The sequence below is a fragment of the Megascapheus bottae genome, chromosome 15 (assembly GCF_031878675.1).
Source record: "Megascapheus bottae isolate mThoBot1 chromosome 15, mThoBot2.hap1, whole genome shotgun sequence".
Lineage (NCBI taxonomy): Eukaryota > Metazoa > Chordata > Mammalia > Rodentia > Geomyidae > Megascapheus > Megascapheus bottae.
In genome coordinates, this window is record NC_143523.1 from 10,656,921 (window position 1) to 10,680,997 (window position 24,077).

General features: G+C 40.8%; 1 protein-coding gene across 1 annotated transcript in view; it reads left to right on the forward strand.

The window, feature by feature from the left end:
• Window positions 1-920: 920 nt before the first annotated feature.
• The window catches only part of Pdzd8 (PDZ domain containing 8), a 55,853-nt gene continuing 32,696 nt past the window's right edge, over window positions 921-24,077 (forward strand). The window contains exon 1 of the mRNA XM_090345779.1: window positions 921-1,934. Coding sequence (XP_090201905.1) covers window positions 1,066-1,934 — 869 coding nt within the window. The 5' untranslated portion in view covers window positions 921-1,065. The remainder of the gene's footprint in view (window positions 1,935-24,077) is intronic.

Sequence of the window (24,077 nt, forward strand, 5' to 3'; positions counted from 1 at the left end):
TGACTTTGGGGGCAAAGGTGCAACTGCTCTTCAGCCCTCCCTGAACCCTCCTCCCGCGTCCGGAGCGGAGCAGCGCCGGGGACCGAGGAGCCCTCCTGGGCAATCCTGGAGCTGCGGCTCGGGGTGGTGGGCCTCGGGTTAGTCAAAGCGGGCTGCACCCACCTACAGGGTGGCGGGGAGGCTTGATGAAGTCCCCGATTCGTCTTTAAACCTGGCAAAGTCGCTGCATTCACTCACCCCACTCTTCTCCAAGCTGTCTCCTGCAAACTTCTCTCCGCTTACGTCTTCCGTCCGGTCCCCTCCGTCCCCGCTGTGCTGGTCGGACGGGTCGGGGGCGGGGGGAGGTGAGCCGCCCCTCCCACCCGCGTGCTGGCTCGGGGCCCCGGCCCTGCGTGGCCACCGCCAGCCCGGCTCCCGAGAAGGCGGTGGAAGGAGCCGCCCGGCAGGAGAACGCCGCCTCTGCGGAGGTAGCCGGCTGGGACGGCGGCCAGCGCAGGTGGGGGAAGGAGCGCCGCACGAGATAACGGGAGGACAGAGTCCGGCCGTCCCAGTCAGCACTCCCAGCCTCCAACCGCGGGGCCCTCCCGTGGCCTCCCCGCTGCCGGCCTCGCCTCCACAAGTGACAGCCACGTGGGCCCGCGGCGCGCGCGCCCGCGAATGGAATGCGGGCGTGGGGGCGGGGGGGCGGGGCGGGAAGCGCGCCAGACTGCCGGGGAAGGGACCCGCGGCGCCGTGCGCCCGGACGCCGACTGCCCGGCGACGCTGCCGGGAACGAGCACGTCCTTACGTCACGCGCCGCTCGCCCAATCACGGGGGGCCTCGGGGCGGCGCCGAGTCCGCTTCCTCCCGCCCCCGCCGCCGCCGCCACCGCCGCCACCAGCCGCCCCCGGGAGCATCTGAAGAGGTTTGGGCCGCTGCACCGGCCGGAGTCCCTCCGACAGGCCGCTGGTCCCGACCCCGATGCCTGATGTCCTCAAGATGGAGGCAGCGGGGCCGGTGGCGTGAAGAGAGCGGGGCTGCGGAAGCGGGGGCCCGGGTGGCGGTGGCGGCGGCGGCGGCAGCGGGATGGGGCTGCTGCTCATGATCCTGGCGTCGGCGGTGCTGGGCTCCTTCCTCACGCTGCTCGCCCAGTTTCTGCTGTTGTACCGCAGGCAGCCGGAGCCGCCGGCGGACGAGGCGGCCCGTGCGGACGACGGCTTCCGCTACATCAAGCCGGTGCCGGGCCTGTCCCTGAGGGAGTACCTCTATGGCGGCGGCGGGGGGACCGAGGAGCCCTCCGCAGGGTCCCCGGAGGGGAGCGCCACCCCGGCCCCCGACACCCCAGCCCCGCCGACGCGGGAGACCTGCTACTTCCTCAACGCCACCATCCTGTTCTTGTTCCGGGAGTTGCGGGACACGGCGCTGGCCCGCCGCTGGGTCACCAAGAAGATCAAGGTGGAGTTCGAGGAGCTGCTGCAGACCAAGACGGCGGGGCGCCTGCTGGAGGGGCTGAGCCTGCGGGACGTGTTCCTGGGCGAAGCGGTGCCCTTCATCAAGACCATCCGGCTCGTGCGGCCCGTCGCGGCCTCCGCCGCCGGAGACCCCGACGGCCCCGAGGGGGAGGCGCTGCCCGCCGCCTGCCCGGAGGAGCTGGCCTTCGAGGCGGAGGTGGAGTACAGCGGGGGCTTCCACCTGGCCATCGACGTGGACCTGGTCTTCGGAAAGTCGGCTTACCTGTTCGTCAAGCTGTCCCGAGTGGTGGGGCGGCTGCGTTTCGTCTTCACCCGCGTGCCCTTCACCCACTGGTTCTTCTCCTTCGTCGAGGACCCGCTGATCGACTTCGAGGTGCGCTCTCAGTTCGAAGGGCGCCCCATGCCCCAGCTCACCTCCATCATCGTCAACCAGCTCAAGAAGATCATCAAGCGCAAGCATACCTTACCCAGCTACAAGATCCGGTGCGGGGATGGCGGGGGGGAGGGGGGGCTGGGCAGTGGTGGAGGGTGGACCCCGGGGAGGCGGCGGGGATGGAGTGGGAAGGGAAGCTAGGCCTCCTGGGGAGAGGGAAGGGCGAAGGACCCCTCGTGTGCCCCGCTCCTGCTCCCCGCAGAGCGCTCCTGCCTGCCAGAGCCCATGCTTTCTTCTCCTTCCCAGCCGCAGCATAGTTTGTCGGCGCTGGAGGCCTCTCCGCGTTATTTTACCCGGGCTGTGGGGGCACTCGGGGCTGGTACCTAGGCAGCTCCATCTCCTTAGATGCCGCCGCCGGGGGTGGGGGGTGATGGGTGACTCCCGCCAGCCTGAGAGTCGCCCCTGGGATTGTGGAGAAAGTTCCCCAGAGCGATGGCCTTGCAGCAGCAGCAGCAGCAGCAGCAGCAGCGTGGGACCCCAGTTGAGAAATCCTTCCTGGGCACCGAACAGGCGGTGAAGGGCGTGGGTACGGCCCTGCCACTGCGGCCGTTTTGGCTCGCCGCTCCACAGGCAGCCGCATTGCCAAGGACTGCTGCCCGCAGGGAAGTGCGGGTGGAGGCCGCGCGACCTCCGTTTCTGTCACTGCCCCTTAGGGGTAGGATTTGTAACAGATCCAGACTGCCCCTCCTCACGTGTGTCATCGGTGCTGCAAGGTCTCCGTGTGGTAGCCATAGGTAGTGGTCTTGAGTGCTACAAAAGCTCTCCTCCATCCGATGGCTTAATTTTATGTAACATACGGTTCTGATTTGTAGGTACTATGGTAGAACTGGAATGGGAAAGGGAAGTTTTATAGGGTTAGAGCCTTCATCTACTTTGGTCTGGGAAGGCTTGTTGGGATGTTGTCGCTCAAACATGACAGTTTCTTTTAAACCAACCGATTTTTTTTCTTCTTCTTCAGTTCTTTCTGACTTCCATCCATTTTGTATTCATGAAAATGTTTGAGCCTTTTGGATTTTGCCTCTCATCCTAACAATCCTGTATTAACCTACCTTAATTCCCTTTAGTAAAAGTTGAAAAGCCCTGGAAGCACTCTTGTTCTAACACAGGTTCAATCCATATTTCTAGAAATGCTATGGATTTAAAATGGATTTGACTGTAGCATGGGGCAAATATACCCTACTAATTGTGTTTTGTTTAGGTTAATAGCACAAAGCAACAGTTTTAAGATTTGAGTGTCTGGAAAACTTTATGTTGTAATGGAAACATTCCTACAGATTTGCAAAAGGGTAATGAACTACTATTTGTGTTTGGTTTCTGGTTCTGGGAAGTAGAACATACTTTGAAACCTACCTTTTTTTTTGCTCTGGAATATAAGTGACTAAATTATAAATGAGTTCTAGTGTTTAAGCTGTGAGATGTTTACTTATAGTAATGAAACTAAGTCACTAAGTTGTGACATTGTGATCATCTGTGTCACTGCTGATGTTTTCTAGGTAACTTTGACTAAGTTATTTACTTAGGGGGCAGTACTGGAGTTTAAATTAGGGGTTCCTCTTGAGCCTTATCTCTTGAGCTATATCTTAGACTTTTTTGCTTTGTTTTTTAAATTTTATTTCTTATTATGAAGGTAATGTATAGAGCTTACAGTTCCATTTGCTAGATAGTGCTTTAGTTGTTTTTGAATAGGATCTTACTTTTTTGCCTAAGTGAGCCTCAGACTACAATATTATAACATGCGCTTTTGCTGTAGTTGGGACTACATGTATGTGACACCATGCCAGACTTTATTTAGCTGAGGGCTCACAGAGTTCACGCACAAGCGCCCGTGTGTGTGAAATTCCTGGGCCTCGAACTCTAGCTTGTCCTTTTTACTCAAGGCTGGCACTGTACTACATGAGCCACTTCCAAAGAAATCTGTTGCTTTGCAGAAACTTTATGATGTGTATCATTGAACACTAGTAAGTATGGTCAATTTGCTTTGCTTTTCGGTTGTTGTTGTTGTTGTTTGTAGTTGAGGCCCATAGTTCTTTTTATTTTTTTATTGTCAGGGTAATGTAGAGGGGTTAGTTACATTCACCAAGTAGTAGGTGCATTACTTCTCACACATTGATACCTGTTCTCATGGTTTTTGTCCCTATTTCCCTCCTCCCACCCCCTCCCAATCATCCCCTTCCCTTTCCTATTTCAAATAAATAAACATATATACAATATACCAGGTAACAGTCACACAAGATAAAGCTCTTGTTTCCATCCTTTCATTTAGTCTCATCCTGTATGATCTTATGTACCTAGGTTTTGAGCTATTGTAATTCTCTGCTAGGAGAGTCCTCGCTGTGTACTAAATTTGCTTTTCATTTACTGTATCTGAAGAGGTTTTTTAAAAGCACAACATGAGTTTAATTATGGTATTTTAGCTTCTAAATCTTTAGCATTAAATGATCATCTCCAAAAATTATTAATCTGTGCTATATTAGAGGTCATTTTCATCAGTAGATTGGGGGCACTCGGCTCTGTGCTCGTTACTGTTACAGGTTCTGGGACTTCAGAGCTGACATCCACATGGAGTTTAGAGTCTAGTAACAAACAGATGTCTTACCTATACTTAAGATTCAAACTGTAGACTGAGAGTAATGGGTTGAAGTAACTAGGAAGCTGAGTTTAGCTTAGTAAAGGAAAAACAGAAGTATGAAGATGAAGAAGACTGCCTCAGGAAGTGTCCACTCTGTCCCAAGTGTTTTAGAACTGCTGGTAATGTTGAGCTGATCCAAGTTGCAGGTGAGAAAATGAATTTCAATACATCTGAGATGTGTCAGCAGTCTCAGAATGAAAATTAAAATAGCTAGTGTTGATATAGATGAAGAAATGGAGCTTAGTACAATCACATAGCTTCAGTCACAGATGGTGAAACCCAACTGCCTTAAAAAAAAAAAAAACTATGCTTGGGTAGGGAGTTTGGCCTAGTGGTTAAAGTGCTTGCCTAGCATGCATGAAGACCTGGGTTCGATTCCTCGGTACCACATACATAGAAAAAAGCCGGAAGTGGTGCTGAGGCTCAAGTGGTAGAGCTCTAACCTTGAGAAAATCCAAGGACAGTGCTCAGGCCCTGAGCCCAAGCCCAGAACTGGCAAAAAACAAAACAAAACAAAACAACAAAAAAAAAAACTATGCTATGTTGTTGTTATGGGACCTTTGTTTTGAAGTATGCCACCAAAATAGTATATTTTGAGTGTCTTTCCAGATTAATCTAGAGCTTTGAGTGTGACTATAAAGCTTTTGTTTCTTAAATTATAAATTTTGAGAGGATTTCCTAAAATTCATATTATAAGGCTAAGTCTTTGGGTCCTGTTCTGCATAGCATTCTTTTTAATCTAGCAGATTGTGTTTCCAAATAGAAGGTCTTGCAAGTTTATCCACTTTAGCCATCTAATCTTCTTAGTAGAGCTAAGGAAGTAAAATAATTTTGAGTCTTAGAGCTTTTAGGGACTTTTAATTGTTATGTACAGAAACGTCTTACCACTTAGCACTGTTGTCACTTTTTTTCCCTTTTCCATTTTGCTAAAATGGCCTGGCAGGAATCCCCAGTGTTTCACCTAGAGATGCCCAAAGATAGCATTGGAAGGACCTAGTTGATAGACACTTCATTTTACATAACTAACACATTTACTATAGAAAATATGGATTTTTACAAACTGAATTGCAGTATGCAGAAAATGTTTCTGATTTCTTGGAATCAGTTTTGAGTTGATTTCTTGAAATTTTGAGTTGTCAGTGTTGATTGTTTTGAGTTTTTCTAAAAAAATATATTCTTGAGCAGGGCGAGGTGGCTTACGCCTGTAATCCTAGCTACTCTGGAGGCTGAGATCTGAGGATCAAGGTTCCTAGCCGTCCCCAGCTGGCTTCATCTCCAATTAACCTCTAGAAAACGGGAAGTGGGGCTTGGCTCAATGGTAGGGCAGTAACCTTGAGCTGAAGAGCTCAGGGACAGTGCCCAGGCCCAAGGGTAGAGTGGTAGCCTTGAGCTGAAGAGCTCAGGAACAGCGCCCAGGCCTAGTACAACCCGCCCCCCCCCAAAAATATTCTTTAGTGTATTAAACTAGTAATATTTTTTTAAAACATTAACTTAAATTTACCTGCAGGAAAGATTACTATTCATGTTCTTTATACATGGAGACTCTGTCTTTGATGTGATAACTTGAGTGATAATAGTTCTTGGTCTCTTTTTATCTTGTTTACAAATTATTTTTTTCAGTTCAGGGATTGGACCCAAGGCTTTGTGTAAGCTAAGCAAACATTATTACCATTGCGGTACATCTCTAGCTCCAAATACTATATCCTCTCAAAAACTTGCAAACTAAATTCACTGAAACCTGATAAAACCATTTGTGAAGTTTTAAAGTTTCATTTATTTATTCATCGACTCATTCTTTTTCTTAAAAACTATAAGTAAAGAACTTTTCAAAGGTATTTTTCTTTAGGTTAGAAAATACTTAAAAGCTACTAATGTTGCACACTGATGGCTTATACCTATAACCTTAGCCACTTAGGAGGCTGAGGTCTGAGAGTCACACTCTCTCTCTCTCTCTCTCTCTCTCTCTCTCTCTCTCTCTCTCTCTCTCTCTCGTTTTTTGCCAGTTGTGGAGATTGAACTCAGGGCCTGGGCACTGTCCTTGGACACTTTTTGCTCAAGGCTAGCTAGCACTCTGCCACTTAAGCCACCACTTCCAACTTTTTCTATGTATATGGTACCGAAGAATCGAACCCCCCAGGGTTTTGTGCGTGCAAAGTGAGCACTCTATCACCAGGCTACATCTCCAGCCCTGAGAATCACTGTTTAAAGCCTACCCAGACAGGAAAGTTGATGAGACTCTCTCTTACTTCCAATTAATCACAAAAAAAAAAAAAAAACCAAACAAACTGGTATTGGAATTATGATTCAGGTGGTGAAGTGCTAACCTTGAGGGGAAAAAATGATTAAACAAAAACTACTAAATTCCCTTAGTGATTATGGCCCCATCCCATAGTTCTACTTATATTTGTAGAGAATGTGACTAACGTTGATACTTTGAAATAGTAGAAACAATGACATTAGTGTTCTACTAGTTTACTGTTGGAATAGTGATGTAATATAGTAACTAATTTTTAATCTCTTGTGCTTTTTCTTGTACTGTTTATATCTCTTTGTAAATGGAATTGCAAGATGATTTTTATAGAGAGGAGCTATAAGGTCATTTAAAACAACTATTTTCAGTAAGTGGTCACTGCAGACTACCATACCAAGTGTTTGTAGCATTTTATGGATGAGAGAAATGATTAGAAGTTAGGTCATATCTGGTGCGGTGACTTACTTCTATAATCCTAGCTACTCAGGAGGCTGAGATCTGAGGATCAAGATTCAAAGCCAGCCCAGGCACAAAAGGACCTGAGACTCTTGTCTCCAGTTAACCTCTAGAAAACAGGAAGTAGGGTAGTAGCCTTGAGCTGAAGAGCTCAGGGACACAGTGCCCAGGCCGAGATCAAGCCCCATGACCCACCAAAAAAAAAAAACAACAACAACAAAACTGATTACTTTGTTGTTACATATAGTATGTATAAGGGAAGCATGTTTGCAGGTCTTAGTAGTGACTATAGATTCAGACAGCCACTGAGTCTTAAAGTGAATGACTGTAGGTAAGAGAAGACTACTAGAGATACATCAGATGTTTTCTACACAAAACATACATTTACTCCCTTTACGTGAGTGATACTCATTTTAAAAACTTAAGTTGTTAGAAAATATGTAACATCAAAGTGAAATACTTTTGTTGTTTTTTTAAAGATATAGCTTAGACAAAGTTTATTAAATGTGAATTTCTCAACTAGTTTTGCCTAGTTTTCAATTTCTATATCTGTACAAGGTCAGCTAACACAGGTAAGTTGTACCTGTAAGTTGCTTAAATAATTCATGGTCCAAGGTAAGACATCACCATCTACAAAAAGACAGGCTTCTGATTTAACAGAACATAATTCCTCAATTCCCATGTCAGGAGAATGGCAGTAACTTCTTTATATATTTATTTTTTATTTTTATTTTTCATATATCTTTTATTGTAATTAATAGAAGGGTTACATTATATTCACCAGATAGAAGGTGCATTACTTCACATACATTGATACCCTTTCTCATGTCCCATTTCCCTCCCCCCATCCCTGCCCCTCATCTTGTTTTTCCCTCTTCCCTGTCCTATTTCAAATAACCAAATACACAAATATACAATATATCAGATAACAAGGTGAAATACTGTAACAATATGAGATAGCCAAGGGACAGCAAAAGAGATGAGATAACATAGTACATTAAGGGCAATAATCACTCATTATATGGCTTTTGTTTCTATATCCTGGAGGTCCTTTCATTTAGCTTCATTCTGTATGGCCTTAAGTATCTAGGTTTTGTTCTATTGTAAATCTCTGCTAGTAGAGCCCAAGGTTTCTACTGATTATGACAAATGAGGGAAACCATTGAGCCTATGTTCCTTTGAGTCTGGCTTACTTCACTTAATATGATTTTTTTCTAAGTCTTCAAAGTGAAATACTTACATACCTGTGATATAGTTCTTTAGAGGAAATTGCTGTTACATTTTTAAAAATGTACTGCAATATTCATGAATTTTCAAAAACAGGAACATACTCAATATTCCAGTATTAGCACTTGATTGCTGTCTTGGATTTTCTAAATATATCTCATCATTTTAATAGGTACATGAGTTGCATTGTTCAGTACTACAAGTTAACCACTTTTTGTTTTCAGTTTACTCATTAGCACAAATATTCTATTATTTGTCTCTCTGAGTAGATACTCCTGGTTTTTTTTTTAAGTTTGCTAGTGTTTTGAAGATATTCAAATAGCATCGACTAGTCAAAATACTTAGTATTTTTATACCCTTCTGCCATACTTAGTATTACACTTGAGGAGTACTCCTAACTGATCACACATATGTGTTTGCAAGCCTCCTAGGTATGTTTTCTCTTTTCTTGTCCCTCTCTTTCCATTCCAGAATTCTGAATAATAAAATGAAATATGCTGTTGCAACCTCGCAAGTTGATTTGTAAGTGCAGCGTGATATCCTTCCAAATAGTATGTGTGGGCTCCACCCATGCACTCTTCACTGCATTCCATTTACCTTTACTTCAGTCTTGGCCATTCTGTCTGGCTCTGGGCTCCCTTTCATCTTATATCCTCTCAGTTAATTCACACCTTTTGTTTTCTACCCCAGCATGCTTTCACCACAGGGGTCTGTCTTTCCCCTTCATTTCTCTGAAGTCCCTCCCCTACTCCCAAAGGAAGGTTCGTTCACTGTGTATCACACATCTGGCTCCTTTTTAATGCCATCTTTCAACATCTTATATTATTAAAATCTTAAGATTTTTCCATTCAAATTGTATGAAGTATATGAATGTGTAACTGATGTCTTTGTGCAGAAATTGCCCATACAGGTACAGTGATGAGTTTTAACAAAATACTGAGGCATGTAAATGAAATTATGTGATTCTGAAATGAACTTGGCCTCTAAAAAAACAGCTGCAATTTTGGATTTCTTAAACAGAATGTGAGGAGCATATTTTAACTTTTTTTTTTTTCAGTACTGAAGATTGAACCTAGAATTTTACCACTTGTTGGAGCCATTGAGCCATGCCCTAAACTCTTTAGCTTGCATTGTTGTTTCTGAGGTAGGATCTCGTCAGCTTATCCTCAAACGTTGTTCTTCCTCCCTACACTGCTCAAGTAGATGTGCACATCCATGCACAGTGGTTTGTGGTTTGTTGTTTTGTTTTCAGCCCGTATCATTGAACATATAAGTAATACAGTATTATTGTAAAATAATACTCACACACGTTCTATGCTGCTGAAATCTCTAGCAGTTCACATGCTATTTTTTTTCCTTGAACTTAAAAAAAAATACTTATTTCTATTACCTAGTTGTATAGAGAGTTTCAGTTCCAGAAATATGACTACAATATATCTGGTCAGTGTCACCCCCTCTATCATTCTTCCTCATCTTTTCCCATCCCATCTCTACCCTCGGTATGTAATTCAATTTTTACATAGTGTACACTGGATATAACTACATTTACTTACCCTTCCTCCCTCCATTCATGTATTCTATTGTTGCCCTTGAGGCAACAGGTTCATTAGTTGTTCAAAAGAGTTACTCTAGTGAACTCATCTTCTAAGTGTACTGTCCGTCAGTCAGTTTGTTCATGTGTGTATGCAAAACATGCCGTTTGTCTCTGAGCATGACTTCACTTGGCATAATTTTTTCTTAGCATAATATTGTTCTTTCTATTTAATAGATGAGTAAAATTCCACTGTGTATATGTACCACATTTTCTTTTCTTTCTTTCTTTTTTTTTTTTTTTTTGGTAGGTTATGGGGCTTGAACTAGGCCTGGGCGCTGTCCCTGAGCTCTTCAGCTCAAGGCTACCACCCTACACTTGAGCCAAGCCCCACTTCCTGTTTTCTAGAGGTTAATTGGAGATAAGAGTCTGAGGTCCTTATGTGCCTGGGCTGGCTTTCACCCTGATCCTCAGATCTCAGCCTCCTGAGTAGCTAGGATTGCAGGCGTGAGCCACCGCTGGCACCATAATTTCTTGATCCATTCATCTTTTGTAGAGAATTTGGGCTGTCTCCATATCTTGGCTTTTGTAAATAATACAGCAAGTGTCTTTACTGTATAGACTTGTAATGTTCTGGGTAAATACCCAGGAATGTTATTGCTGGATCATAAGGTAGTTTTGTTTCATTTTGTTGAGGAATTTTCAAACTGCCTTCCAGAATACTTGTACATTCCCACCAACAGTGTAATAGGGTTCCTTATATTCTTGGTGGTTTTTTTTTTTTTCCAGTCCTAGGTTTAGGCTCAGGGCCTGAGCACTGTCCTTGGGTTTTCTCAAGGCTAGAGCTCTACCACTTTAGCCACGACACCGGCTTTTTACTATGTATGTGGTACTGAGGAAACAAACCCTGGTCTTCGTGCATGCTAGGCAGGCACTGTACCACTAGGCCAAACTCTTGGCCCTATTTTTTTGTTATTGTTGGTTGTGGGGCTTGAAATCTGTATGTTGGCCCTGTCTTTGAGCTCTTCAAGGCTAATGGTCTACTACTTTTAGCCACAGTGCTACTTCCAGTTTTCTGGCGGTTGAGAGATAATAGTCTCACAGACTTTTGTGCCCAGTCTGGCTTTGAGCCGTGATCCTCAAATCTCAGCCTCCTGAGTAGCTAGGATTACAGGTGTGAGAGGGTTCCTTTTATACTTGATGATAGCTAATTTTACTGTGGAGAGATGCAATCTCAATGTAGTTTTGATTTGCATTTCCTTTATAGCTAGGATTATTGTATTTATTGTTCATTCTTGCTTCTGAGTAATCTCTGTTTAGCTCCTTTTTACTAGTGCCTATTTACTAGCTGATTTATTGATTTGGGATGGAGGGAATTAGTTTCTTGAGCCCGTTCTGTATTCTGAATATTAGGCCCTTGTTGGATATATAACTGGTGAGGATCTTTTGTAGGATACCTTTTCAGCTTAGTAACCATCTCCTTAGTTATGCAGAAACTTTTTAGTTTGATGAAATTTCATTTGATTCTTTCTCCAATTTTTTGTGCCCTGGAATGATACTCTGAAAGCTCATGCTTACGTGTTCTGATGTTTCTTTTACTCCTTCCTATAGTACTTTCAACCTTTCAGTTCTGGCATTGAAGTCTTTGATTCATTTTGAGTTGATATTAATTCAAGGGGACAGGTAGGGGCCCAGCTACATATGGATGTCCAGTTTTCCCAAGACCATTCATTGAAGAGGCTGAATTTTCTCCAAGATGTATGTTTGGCTTCCTTATCAAATACCAAATGGCTATAAGTAATAGGTTTATTTCTGGACCAGTCTGTTTCACTGGTCTTCAGGCATGTTCTTTTGTCAGTACTAAGTTGTTTCTGTTTTCGTTACAGAGCTGGTCTGTATTGTCACCATATGGCAATTGACCCATAATTCATATGCACAAACAAAAAGCCATATGGCTTTCTGAAATTCTAGGAACCTTGATTTTAAACATTTCACATATTCTTTTGTATGTTTATCTGTCTGTCCTGGGGCTTAAACTCGAGGCCTAGGCTAGTGCTCTAATACTGGGTTCTTGGTGCTTAGCTGGAGCTGAATCTCACAGACTTTCCTGACTAAGCTGTTTTCAAACCATGATCCTCAGATCTTGGTGTCTCCTGAGTTTCTAGGATTACAGATATGAGCCACCAATGCCCTGAAATATTTGGTATTAAATGTTAATATTGGTAAGCCATTATACTGTCTCTGGACTGATTGATATAACAAAACTTGCTTTATTAGACTAGTGCATAATTTCTAGTTTGTGAAATCAGCAGAATGCTTTAGAAGACATTTCTTATATTCTCTAATCAGACTGTGGGTATTTATGCCCATGAATTCTTCATGTATTGTAGGAAGAATGCAGTTAATGATATAGAAAATGGGGTATTAAAAATATCTGGATTCTTATTTGCCCAACTGATGAAAGAGCAAGAAAACTTCCTATTCCTCATTGTAATTCTTGTTGCTTGCAATTAAAAATGTTGTGATTAGTGTAGTAAGAATCAGTTCTTTTTGTATTTATATTTATTTATTATATATTTATATTTACTTAGATTATTTGTAACGTATGTACCAATCAAATAGGCGTCTATGACCTGACTCTGTTTAGAAGCAATGTTTCTCCTAGGATCAACTCTATATTCTACCTGAATAACCTGCAGTTATGTAAGTATTTTGCCATATGAGCTTACATAGCAGTAATGAACAATGATAATTTCTACTTAATAACTGGACTATATATGTATGAGTACATATTAGCACTACTAGAAATTGAGGATCTATATTTTGAAATTACCCTGTGTTATCCTTAGAGAGTGGTTTCATTAAGACATCACTATCCACTAAATAGTGCAGCTGGTATTTTTGCCGTCTGCTGGATTGCGTGATTGATGACTGTGGTTGCTGACCATACAGTCTTGCTAACTAGTCATTTGGTCACACAGTAAATAATTCAAAGCTTTTTAGCTCTCTGCAACTTGCTATAGCTGAAGTAAGCCATTTTAATATAGTTGATTTCATTTGTATGATTATATAACACAATGGAAATTTTGTTTTCATCATTAAATATGATGTATTATCTGTAAAATTTATAACACATATATATTTCAATATTTGGGTAGATTATCATTCTTCAGATTTTAATCCGAAACACTGGCAACACTGACACAGGAACCATTGAAACATATGTAGTAAAACAAATGCTAGTGTGGTAGGTATTACAAGTCAGAATTCAGTTATTTTGAAATCAGTAAACAATTAAAAGAAAGTTCTTAATTTGTAATTAAATCCCATATTATAGAATTATAGAATTATTCTAAAGTATAGAATATATTTAGCAAATTATTTACATAAAATTACTGAATAAATTACTTAAAATATCTTAGTAAATTACTCAAAAACTCTGAACTTTTTAGTATTACAGTTAGGATTTGGGCTCAGTAATTCAGAGAAGCATGTCAGTGAATGAGAATTTATTGAATCGGATTGTGTTATGGTAATTGTTGGAACTCTCCTTCAGCCTCTCCCTCTGAAGCCAGTGCAGAAGATTTCTGTTCTATTTCTTAATATTATTTATTTGTTTATAGCATATCTTGGACAAGTCATGTAACTTACTACTTTTGAAATAAAATAATAGTTTTTAAAGTTCATAAAAGAGTTATGAAATACACTATTTAGTAGTCACTTCCCTATAATTTCTGCAGGCTGAATTTTTTCCTAGCAGGTCTAATGTAGAGATTGTGCATAGATAGGCAGATGCAAATTAGCTTATCTTAAAAGTGTTTTCAATTTCAGTGAGATAATTATACAGTGAGTTATAAATATGTAGGTAGCATTAAAATTCTTTGTACATATAAGATGTTTTGCATTCACTTGGATAGAGAAAAGTTAGGAAAAAACTGGACAGTTGCAACCTTAAAATATTTTCTCTCCCCCTTCCCTACGTATTTCTAATCCTGACTTCATGCCTAGAATTAACTTCTCTCCCCCATTTCCTCTTTCTTTTTTCTTTTTTCTCTCCCCTCCCCTTCCTCTTCTTTTCCCTTCCTCCTTCCCTTCCTTTTCCCTTTTCTTCACTGATTTTTTTAGAATCAATAAGTCAAACTAGTCCTTTCAAGATAAAGTTTAAATCTATTAATGAAAAACAGTGAGCTTAAAAAAATAGATTATAACTTATAATTTATAAAGAATTGCCATAATTAAGAATTGTTCCAATTTTAACTCATTGGTTTTCAAAGTGTAGTTAGTGCATTCCTCTGGGTATCCTAGGCATTTACCTAGGTTCTATCCAATCAAAACAATTTTCATAGCAATATAAAAATGTTACCTGCCTCATTATCATTCTTTTCAAAGTAAATGGTGGAGTTTTCTAAAAGTCAGCTTATGTGATAAAATCATGACACTGACAGCAAATGAGATGTAAGCTTGTATGTTCTTATATTTATAAATTGTATAATTTTTAATTTCTCATAGGAAATACTAATAGATATAATCCATATAAGCAACAGCTCTTTGAGGTCTTCAATTTTAAAAAGTATATAGGAACTCTAAGAACCATGTTTGAGAACTACTCTGATCTAAAATTTTCATTACGTGTAACAGAGCTACCTCAGTTGTCTTTGTTTTCTCAGTCACTTTTGGCAAATATTAGCTATAGACATTGCTTTTTGTTGCTGTCTAGTATTGCTTGTTGATTTTTGTAAGGCACTCAGGGTTTAATGGACCTCTGCAGTTTTGCCTTTGCAATTTACTGTGTAATCACAAGCATGACACTTGAACTTCTTCATGCTTAATTTCCTCTGTGGAAAATAAGCCTTATGATGCTGTGCATTGTTATATATCAAAAGAGGATGTATACACAAATATCGTGTAATTATAGAAATGTTAGAAATGGATAAATTGGTCTTTTTTTCTGTTCTCAGTTCAAAGGTATGTGGTATAATAGATAGAACTTGAGTTTGTGCATTTTTTAGCTTTGTGAAAGCTAATAGGCTACGGTAAGAGTCATTCACTTTTTGTACTGATAAACATACAAGCATATTTTATCATCAGACATATCAGAGAATTACTTTGGTTTCCTTGGCAACACATCTCATCATCTCATTTGATACCTTATCTCTGGTGCATGGGGTATCAGTTAATATTGCCTTACCTTTGAGTCTCCAGCTGTTTGAGTTCTTTTATATGGGATGAAGCCTGCATTACCACTTGTGTTCAACACCTACATAAAACCACTGAAGAACACTATGAAGTATTTTAGCTCTTGGTGGGACTTTTTGTTTTGTGATGTTAGGGATGGAACCCAAAGTCATTGTATAATGTTAAGACAAATGCTCTACTACTGAGTTTTATTCCCTTTATAAGTTCTTTATTACTCTTATGCAAAATTAGGAGATTAGAAATGAGAACTATTAAGGAAATAAATAAGATAGAGAGTTGTTTGTAACAACCTACCTTTCCTTCCTTCCTTCCTTCCTTCCTTCCTTCCTTCCTTCCTTCCTTCCTTCCTTTCTTCTTTCTTTTTGTCTGTCCCAGGCTTGAGCTCAGGATCTGAGCACTGACCTTGGGCTTTCTCAAGGCTAGAGCTGTACCACTTGAACCACAGCACCATATCTGGCTTTTTCTGTGTATGTGATACCAAGGAATTGAACCCCAGTCTTCGTGCATGCTAGGCAAGCACTCTACTACTAGGCCAAACTCCCAGCCCCTGTAACAGTATTTATTCTTATTCTTAGTTTTATGACTATTTAGGATAGTGCACACGCACGTATACGCACACAGAGACGCGTGCACATGCACACATGTGCGCACACACACAGAGAAAATATATACATACGTCTTGACGCAAGTCTATATGTGTTTTTGGCTTTTCCTTCTTCTCCTTCCCCCCCCTTTTTATGGGCTGTAGAATTTATTTCTTCATAAAAATACAGAATCAAAGTCATTTCACCAAGGGTAGACTTTCTCATCAGTTGTACACACTAATCCATAAATAAAACAGTTCTCTGTGGGTTTCCTTAAATCAGTTTTTTAATATGTTCATTTTAAGATAAAATTGGTTATAAAAGTTATTAGTGACACAGAAATAGAAAAATAGCATACTCTTACTTTGTTCTCTTGCTCTATAAGCAAGTTGGTACTATCATAAAAGACACACTTGGTTATGTTGTTGTTTTGTTTTGTTTTTAAAGCTGGCACGAAAACTGCAGTCATGGCCATTGTTAAATCTGAAGTCTCAGGAAGGTAGAGCTGTGTATGGACTTGAGACTCGTTAATTGTAAATGCCTCGTCCTGTAATCATTCCTTGTGGAGGGAACAAGTTTGCTTTTTGACAGATCTGTAGGAAACCATAGATAAATAGGAAGTAAAATAGGAATTACATCTAGAGCACCTCACTGTGATGAATGCTTTGTCCTTATAGCACCTGTATAAGGTAGGGGTTATTGCTATATTGTACTTTTAAAGTAAAGAAACTGGGTCTCTTAAAGCCATAGTCACTTGCCTACATTCTCATTACTAGTATTTGAGCTTAAATTCAAGACCAAGTAAACGCCAGTACTTTAAACTGCCTTACCAGAAAGAAGGGGAAAGAAAAGGTAGAAATCATACCAAGTCCAAGAAAAAAATATCACAGGGAGACACAGATCAGAGGTGGTGGATGTTAAAAGGGCCTTGTGCATCCTGGAAACATGATTCAAGCTGATAGAAGAATAAGGCCTGATTTGAGACCTAGGTATTGCCAAGGAAGAAAAGTAGAATTAAACAGAAAGGGAAGAGCATAATGGCCAGCAATTCTACAGTCCATAAAAAGGGGGAAAGGAGAAGAAGGGAAAGCCAAAAACCTATTTACACATAAACTTCAGCCATGGTAGCGGTATTTCATTTACTAAACATGAATAAGTTCAAATTTCAGAAGGTTAGATGAGTTACATAATTTGAAAACTAGGTCTGCAAGATTAAAGAACTCAGGGCTTTTTTTGGATTTTTTTTTGGGGGGGTTGGTGGGTCATGGGGCTTGAACTCTGGCCCTGGGCACTGTCCATGAACTCTTCAGCTTACGGCTTACCGCCCTACTCCTAGGCCTGGGTGTTGTCCCTGATCTCTTCAGCTCAAAGCTACCGCCTAGCCCTACCCCTTGGGCCACAGCCCCACTCCCATTTTCTAGTGGTTAATTGAAAATAAGAGTTTCACATTCTTTAGTGCCTGGGCTGGCTTTGAACTATGATACTCAGATGCTTTTATATCCATTATACAGTTTAAGGAGCAAAGAACTTTTTTTTCTTTGAACTTTTTCTTATAAAGAATTTCAAATATAGTTCAGAGGTTCAAAGAATAATAACATAAACCCTCATGTACCTACCATGTAACATTTTATTGCTTTATTTGCTTTTATTAAGGAAGTTTGTCTATGAGAACTGTAAAGCTTAAATAATAATACCATATTTTTAAAAAATTTTTGCCAGTCTGGGATTTGAACTCAGGGCCTTTGTGCTGTCCTTGGGCTTTCTCATGGCTAGAGCGATCTACCACTTGGGGCACAGCACCATTTCCAGCTTTTTCTATGTATGTGGTACTGAAGAATTAAACCCAGGTCTTTGTGCATGCGAGACAAGCACTCTATCACTAGGCCAAACGCCCAGCCCCTTAAAATATTTTTTAAAGCTTTAAATACCTTTGAATTGTAGAGAGAGAGGTGGTCAGAAAATACTCTAAAAGTCTCAAATGACACACAAATTATTTATCATTCAGATATTCAAGTAATCTGTAACCCTGTGAAAACTATTTGGTTCATCCTGTCCCTCCTTTCCTGCCCTCCCTTCCTCCCTTCCTTCCTTCCTTCCTTCCTTCCTTCCTTCCTTCCTTCCGTCCGTCCGTCCGTCCATCTTTCTTGTACTGGGGATCAAACCCAGGACATTACACTTGCTAGTCAAGCACTTTGCCAGTAAGCTATATTCCAGCCCTATTTAGTTATTTCTCACGTTTAAAAAATTGTTTTAATTTTATTTTGTTACAGTTACATACTTAAGGTAGTGAGTACATTTCTAGTTGAACATTGTTACCCCCTCCCATGTTTTTCTCCCATTTTCCTCTCTTCCCTCTCCCCCCTCTCAAGTTGTAAAGTTTAAAGTTTCCTGTTTCTCTTTTGTTTCTACTTTACTCATTCATTCTTCATTAGGCAGGATGTGGTACTGTGTTCATTCTTTACTAAAGCCCAGGAAAGGTTGTAGTTTCTCAAGTAATCTTTGTCAGAGAGCTGACATCTGAGCTAACTGTTCCTAGTTTAGCTTTAGACCTAGGAAGAAGGGATGGAAATGCATTGCTGGTTAGAAAAAAGTCACAAAGGAGTAGAATCTAGACTTCGTGGACTATCTTTAGGAATTCTGTGAGGAAACCAGCTTGATAAACATGAGGGAAGGATGAGCTGGCCTTCAGTGCTGTAACATTCCAGTAACTTTTATGTTCTGTACACTCACAAATCCAAACCTTTGTACTAGTTCTGTAAAATAACTTTTCATTAAAAACTAAAAAAGGAATCGAGCAGTGTGGTGGCTCATGCCTGTAATCCTAGCTACTCACAAGGCTGTGATCTGAGGATCAAGGTTCCAAGCCAACCCCAGCTGGCTTCATCTCCAATTAACCTCTAGAAAAGGGGAAGTGGGGCTTGGCTCAAGGGTAGGGTCGTAGCCTCGAACTGAAGAGCTCCAGGACAACGCCTAGGCCTAGTTCAAGCCTCATAACCCACAAAAATAGATAGATAGATAGATAGATAGATAGATAGATAGATAGATAGATAGATAGATAGATAAAAGGTGGGCTCTAGTGGCCTATGCTTGTAGTCATGGCTACTCAGGAGGCTCAGATCTGAAGATCAGTTTGAAGATAGCCTGGGCAGGAAAGTTCATGAGATTCCAATCTCCAGTAAGCTACCAAAAAAGCCAGAAGTGGAGCTATGGCTTAAAGTAGTAGAGTGTTACTTAACCTTGAGCAAAAGAAACTCAAGGATAGCACCCAAACCTTAAGTTCAAACTCCAGGACTAGAACAAAAAAAAGGGGGCTTTGGTTTCTAAAAGCTTCTCTTTTAAAGAAAAAGAAACATATTAGAAATTATAGCCTTCTAAGTATGATGAATTCCAACTTTATAGTAATTAGACTAGTCCAATAAAAATGTGTAACTGTATAATAAAGTCAAATGTCCAAGTGACCACTCATGTACTTAGCATCATTATTCGCTGTAGCCAAAATATGTTCATCAATAGAATAGAAGGAAAATGTGTGGCACATACACAAGTGAATGCTACTATTCAGTCTTTAAAGAAGGAAGACTTTTGGGACAATATAGATGAATCTGGAGGATATTACCTTAAATGAAATAAGCTAGTATGTACAGTAAGAGAAATACCACCTTGTTGAACTGAATTTATGTGGAATCTGAAGTTTAAATCATAGAAGAGGAGAATGGATGTTACCAGGGATTGTGGTGACTTGGGAGATACTGGTCAAAGGATATAAAATTTCAATAGGACTAGGGGGATGGCTCAAGTAGTAGAATGTTTGCCTAGCAAGTAGAAGCCCTTCATTCAAATCCCAGTACTACAAACAAAATATCAGTTAAGGATCCATTCAAGAAATGTATTTTACAACATGGTGACTGTGTTTTAACAGTGATTGTACTCTTGAAAATTGCTAAGAACATAGATTGTAAGTGTTCTCAGTGTAAAAAGTAGAACTGGGAGTTTGACCTAGTGGTAGAGTGCTTGCCTAGCATGCACAAAGACCCATTTTCGATTCCTTGGTACCATGTAAATAGAAAAAGCCAGAAGTGATGCTGTGGCTCTACTGGTAGAGTTCTAGTCCTGAGAAAGCCCAAGAACAGTGCTCAGGCCCCAGGACTGGCCAAAAACAATACAAAATATGTGAAATAATGTGTGTTAATAATGAATTTAGCCATTGTGCAAAACCTGTTGCATACAGTAATATGTGCAGTTATTTTTGGTTAATTTAAAAAAGAAAGTAAATACTTGTCACATGCGTGTCAGAAGAATTCAGTGAGTTAATGTTATAGATCAAACTCAGAACAGTCCCTGGAACATAAATGCCAGGTGTTACTGTAGACATACAAGGAAATAGGAGTCAGGCTTGGTCACAGAGATAATATGACTGCTAATTATATAACTTCACTTTGCAAGGTCTGTGCTTCCCTGTAGAAAATGAGAGGGTTGACCTAGATAATGTCTTAAGATTTAGGAGACATTTACTCATCTCTTTTATTCCTTGATATGCTTGATTTTATCCTTGAACAGCCTGTAAAAAATGCTACTTTAAAAATATTTTTCTTAAATATAGCCCAAGTTTTTAAATACGCTGTGAGGTTTCTTTGCACGCGTGTGTGTGTGTGTGTGTGTGTGTGTGTGTTTGTGTGTTTGTGGTGAGTGAAAGAGCATGTGTTCCTTTATAAATGGGGATAGACGTTTTAGGATATATTGACAGGTGCCTTAAAAGTGACATAGAAGCTGGGTGTGGTGGCTCACGCCTGTAATCCTAGCTACTCAGAAGGCTGAGATCTGAACATTGCAGTTCAAAGCCAGCCGGGGCACTAAAGACCATGAGATTCTTCTCTCCAGTTAACCACTAGAAAACCAAAGTGGCGCTGTGGCTCAAGAGCTAGGAGCTGAAGATCTCAGGGACAGCACCCAGACCCAGAGTGTAAACCCCACACATGACCCCCCCCCCAAAAAAATGACATAGAAACTTAATTTTTTTTGTTCTTAGCAGGTTATCTGCAAGGTATTACCTTGCAGATTAAAATATGAATTCATCTTACTTTATCAGTAGCAAAAAGAATTCCTCATCTTTTGAACTATGTAGAAGGAGATGAAAAACCTAGAAGTTACATGATTTGTAAAGTGATACTATAATCTATATTTGTATTCTTAGTTTTATATTTTTCATAAAACCTTTCTTGACAAATCCTCAAACCCTCATCTGACCCTTGCTGAACAGAACAGATTTATTCTCCATTGAATAGGCCGAGTCTTTTTTTTTTTATTAGCTCTTATTGTTACAGCATTTTCCTTAAATTCTGTTGGAAACCATCTGATTTATCACTTGGGCAGAGATACAGAAGGATGACTGAACTCAAGAAGCTCTGGACTTCAACATATTTTTTATATTGTGTTTGCAGTAACCTTTTTTTCTGTAAAGATGCCTGTGTTTATAAACAGTTTTACTTCTGCCATGTAATGGAGATGTCACCAGCTGGTAGTCAGGGTGTTTTATAGAACAATCTTGAAAGGACATTTGAGCAAAAACATACTTTAGATGTTGCGAAAGATTTTCTCAGATTCACATATAAAAAGAGGATTTGGCTTCTAGAAATGTAAAAATTTCACTATCCTCCCTGCTCTGCCTAAAACCTGCCCTGACCTTTCAGATCATGGAGATTTTTTTTCCTGTTTTGAACTGTCAAACCATACTGTGTACCTTCTTTCTTTCTCTTTTTCTTTTTTTTTCTTTTTTGCCTGTTTCCTTTGAATTGACGAACTAATCTCAGCAATGTGAGATTAGCTCATGTGGTTGGGAATAATTCGTTTGGATTTGCTGTGAGAATATGACTCAGGCTCACCATTTTTCTAATGATAGGCAGTAGGGTAGGAACATTCACACATGTGTCTTTTGATGGCATTTGTGCACACTTCTATTGGATGGATACAGAGCAGTATTGCACAAACATACATAGACTGTATCTTTGTGTGCAGTAGGAACTGACAGAGTTTCAAAGTATTTATGATGATCTACTCTAAAAGTTTCACCTCCTTCCCAACATTTTATATCATCTGTGTTTATTTTAGCTATTGCATATAATTTTTTTGGCTGGTTGTAGGGCTTGAACTTGGGGCCTAGGCACTATCCCTGAGCTCTTTTTTGCTCAAGGGTGGCACTCTACCACTCTTAGCCACTGTGCCACTTTGATTTTCTAATGGTTAATTGGAAGTAAGAGGTTCATGACTTTCCTGCCTGGCCTGGTTCTGAAGCATCTGGCTTTTGCATAAAATTTCAAAGTCAAGTAGAGCAGAAGATTTATAATAAAACTTGTCAGTTACCTCTATACCCTCTACTTTCCTGTCCTAAGTTATACTCTTAAGCAACTGTTTCTAATTATTTTTCTAACAACTATTAAGAGGCATTGGTTATGAGGACAAATTCTGAAGCACAGTTCCTTAGATTCTTAGCTCTATTAGTACTAGCTGTGTGTCCTTGAATAAGTTATCTAACTTCTGTTTACTCATCTGCTAATTACAAGTGCAATCTCACAACACTATTGTGGGCATTGATTTATACCATGGGTTTTATATGATTAAGTATCCAATAAATGTTAGCTATACAAGTAATTATGGTATTGCAGCTGTGTTGCTAAGTCGTGTCCTATAGTTACACTAATCTATCCATCGGTTATAGTATTGGGCTTTGAATTCCCTTGTGAATCACCACCCTATTTTGCTATTTTGTTGTTTTTAGATGGAGTCTTGAATTTTACCAGGGTCATTTCTTGCATTCTTGGTTTAAGCTCTCCTTTGTGGGCACATATTTTTCTTGTTCTATCTTCTCCCTGGATCTGTTTCCCTATCTATGTGGTAGAAAAAAAAGATTTGTAGCCCTTACCGCCCTTGCTATTGTGAGAACCAAATACAGAAATGTATGAGGAACCACAAGTTTCCTTGTCAGGTACCTTTACTCCAGATTTAGAAGCAGAAATGGGTTAAAAAAAAAATCAACCTCAGCCAGGCGCCAGTGGTTCTCACCCTTAATCTTAGCTACTCAGGAAGTGGAGACCTGAAAATCGTCGTTCAAAGCCAATCCAGACAGCAAAGTCCTTGAGACTTATCTCCAGTAAGCTACTAAAAACAGCTGGGGGGTGAGGAGGAGCAGGAACATAGCCTAATGGTTGTGTGCTCACCTAACATGCGTGAAGGTCTGGATCTGTTTCCTCAGTACCACAAAAACAGAAAATGCTGGAAGTGGGGCTGTGGTTCAAGTGGTCGAGCACTAGCCTTGAGGTGTCCAAGGAAAGAGCCCTGTGTTCAGGCCCAGGACTGGAAAAAAAAAAATAACCTCTGGAACTTTAAGTTCTTTTATTGTTGCAGTTGTTGTTAGGTCCATCTATGGGGGAAATAGCCCCTTCCCCTGACTCTCCCCATGCACCCTAGATGTCCCTGACCAGCACCCATAACCCAGGCACCTGGTATGCTTGGGGTAGCGGGAAGTCCCCTAGATTAAAGTATTCTCCCTCCTCTGAGGTCACCTCTGAGGTCACCTCCGCGTCCACTGTGGCCACACCTCCTCCTCCTATATAATCTTTCTCCTCCCACCATAAATGCTCCATCTTATGCCACTCTAGGTTTGATTTTTCCCTCTCTCAATAAACCTCTTCTGTTGAACTGCGTGGGAGTTTTCTTTGGGCACCTCTTAACAGTTGTCTCCTTTTATTCTCTGCAAATTCATGTGTTTGAAGCCTTAAATCCTCTGTGACTGTATTTGAGATAGGCCTTTTTTGTTTGTTTCCCCCTGACATATGGTTGAAGTGATAGCCTGGCAATCTCAGGACTCTGTGTTTAAACTCCATTGTATATAAACACACACAGTCAGAGAGGCACACTTTAAGACCTTGCCTCAAAAATCCAGACATTGGGGAATGTAGCTTGCCTACCATGCATAATGTCTTGGGTTTGATCCTCTATCCCTGCAAAAAGCAAAAACAAACCAACAAAAAAGAGTAGGCCCTGGAAGTTGCTTAGATTGTCTTCTACCACATGGTCCATGCATCCAGAATGTCTTTTTGAAGATGGTGTCTCACAGACTTTTCTAACTAAGCTGGCTTTGAACTGCAGTTCTTTAGATCTCAGCCTCTTGAATAATTAGAATTATAGGTGTAAGATACTGGCATCCAGATGATATTTGTAAATCTTTAGAGCAATAAATTTTGAATTTATTGTTATTATTCTGCTGCTATTGGACTTTAAATTCATAGCCTTGTGCTTGCTAGATACTCTACCACTTTGAGCCAT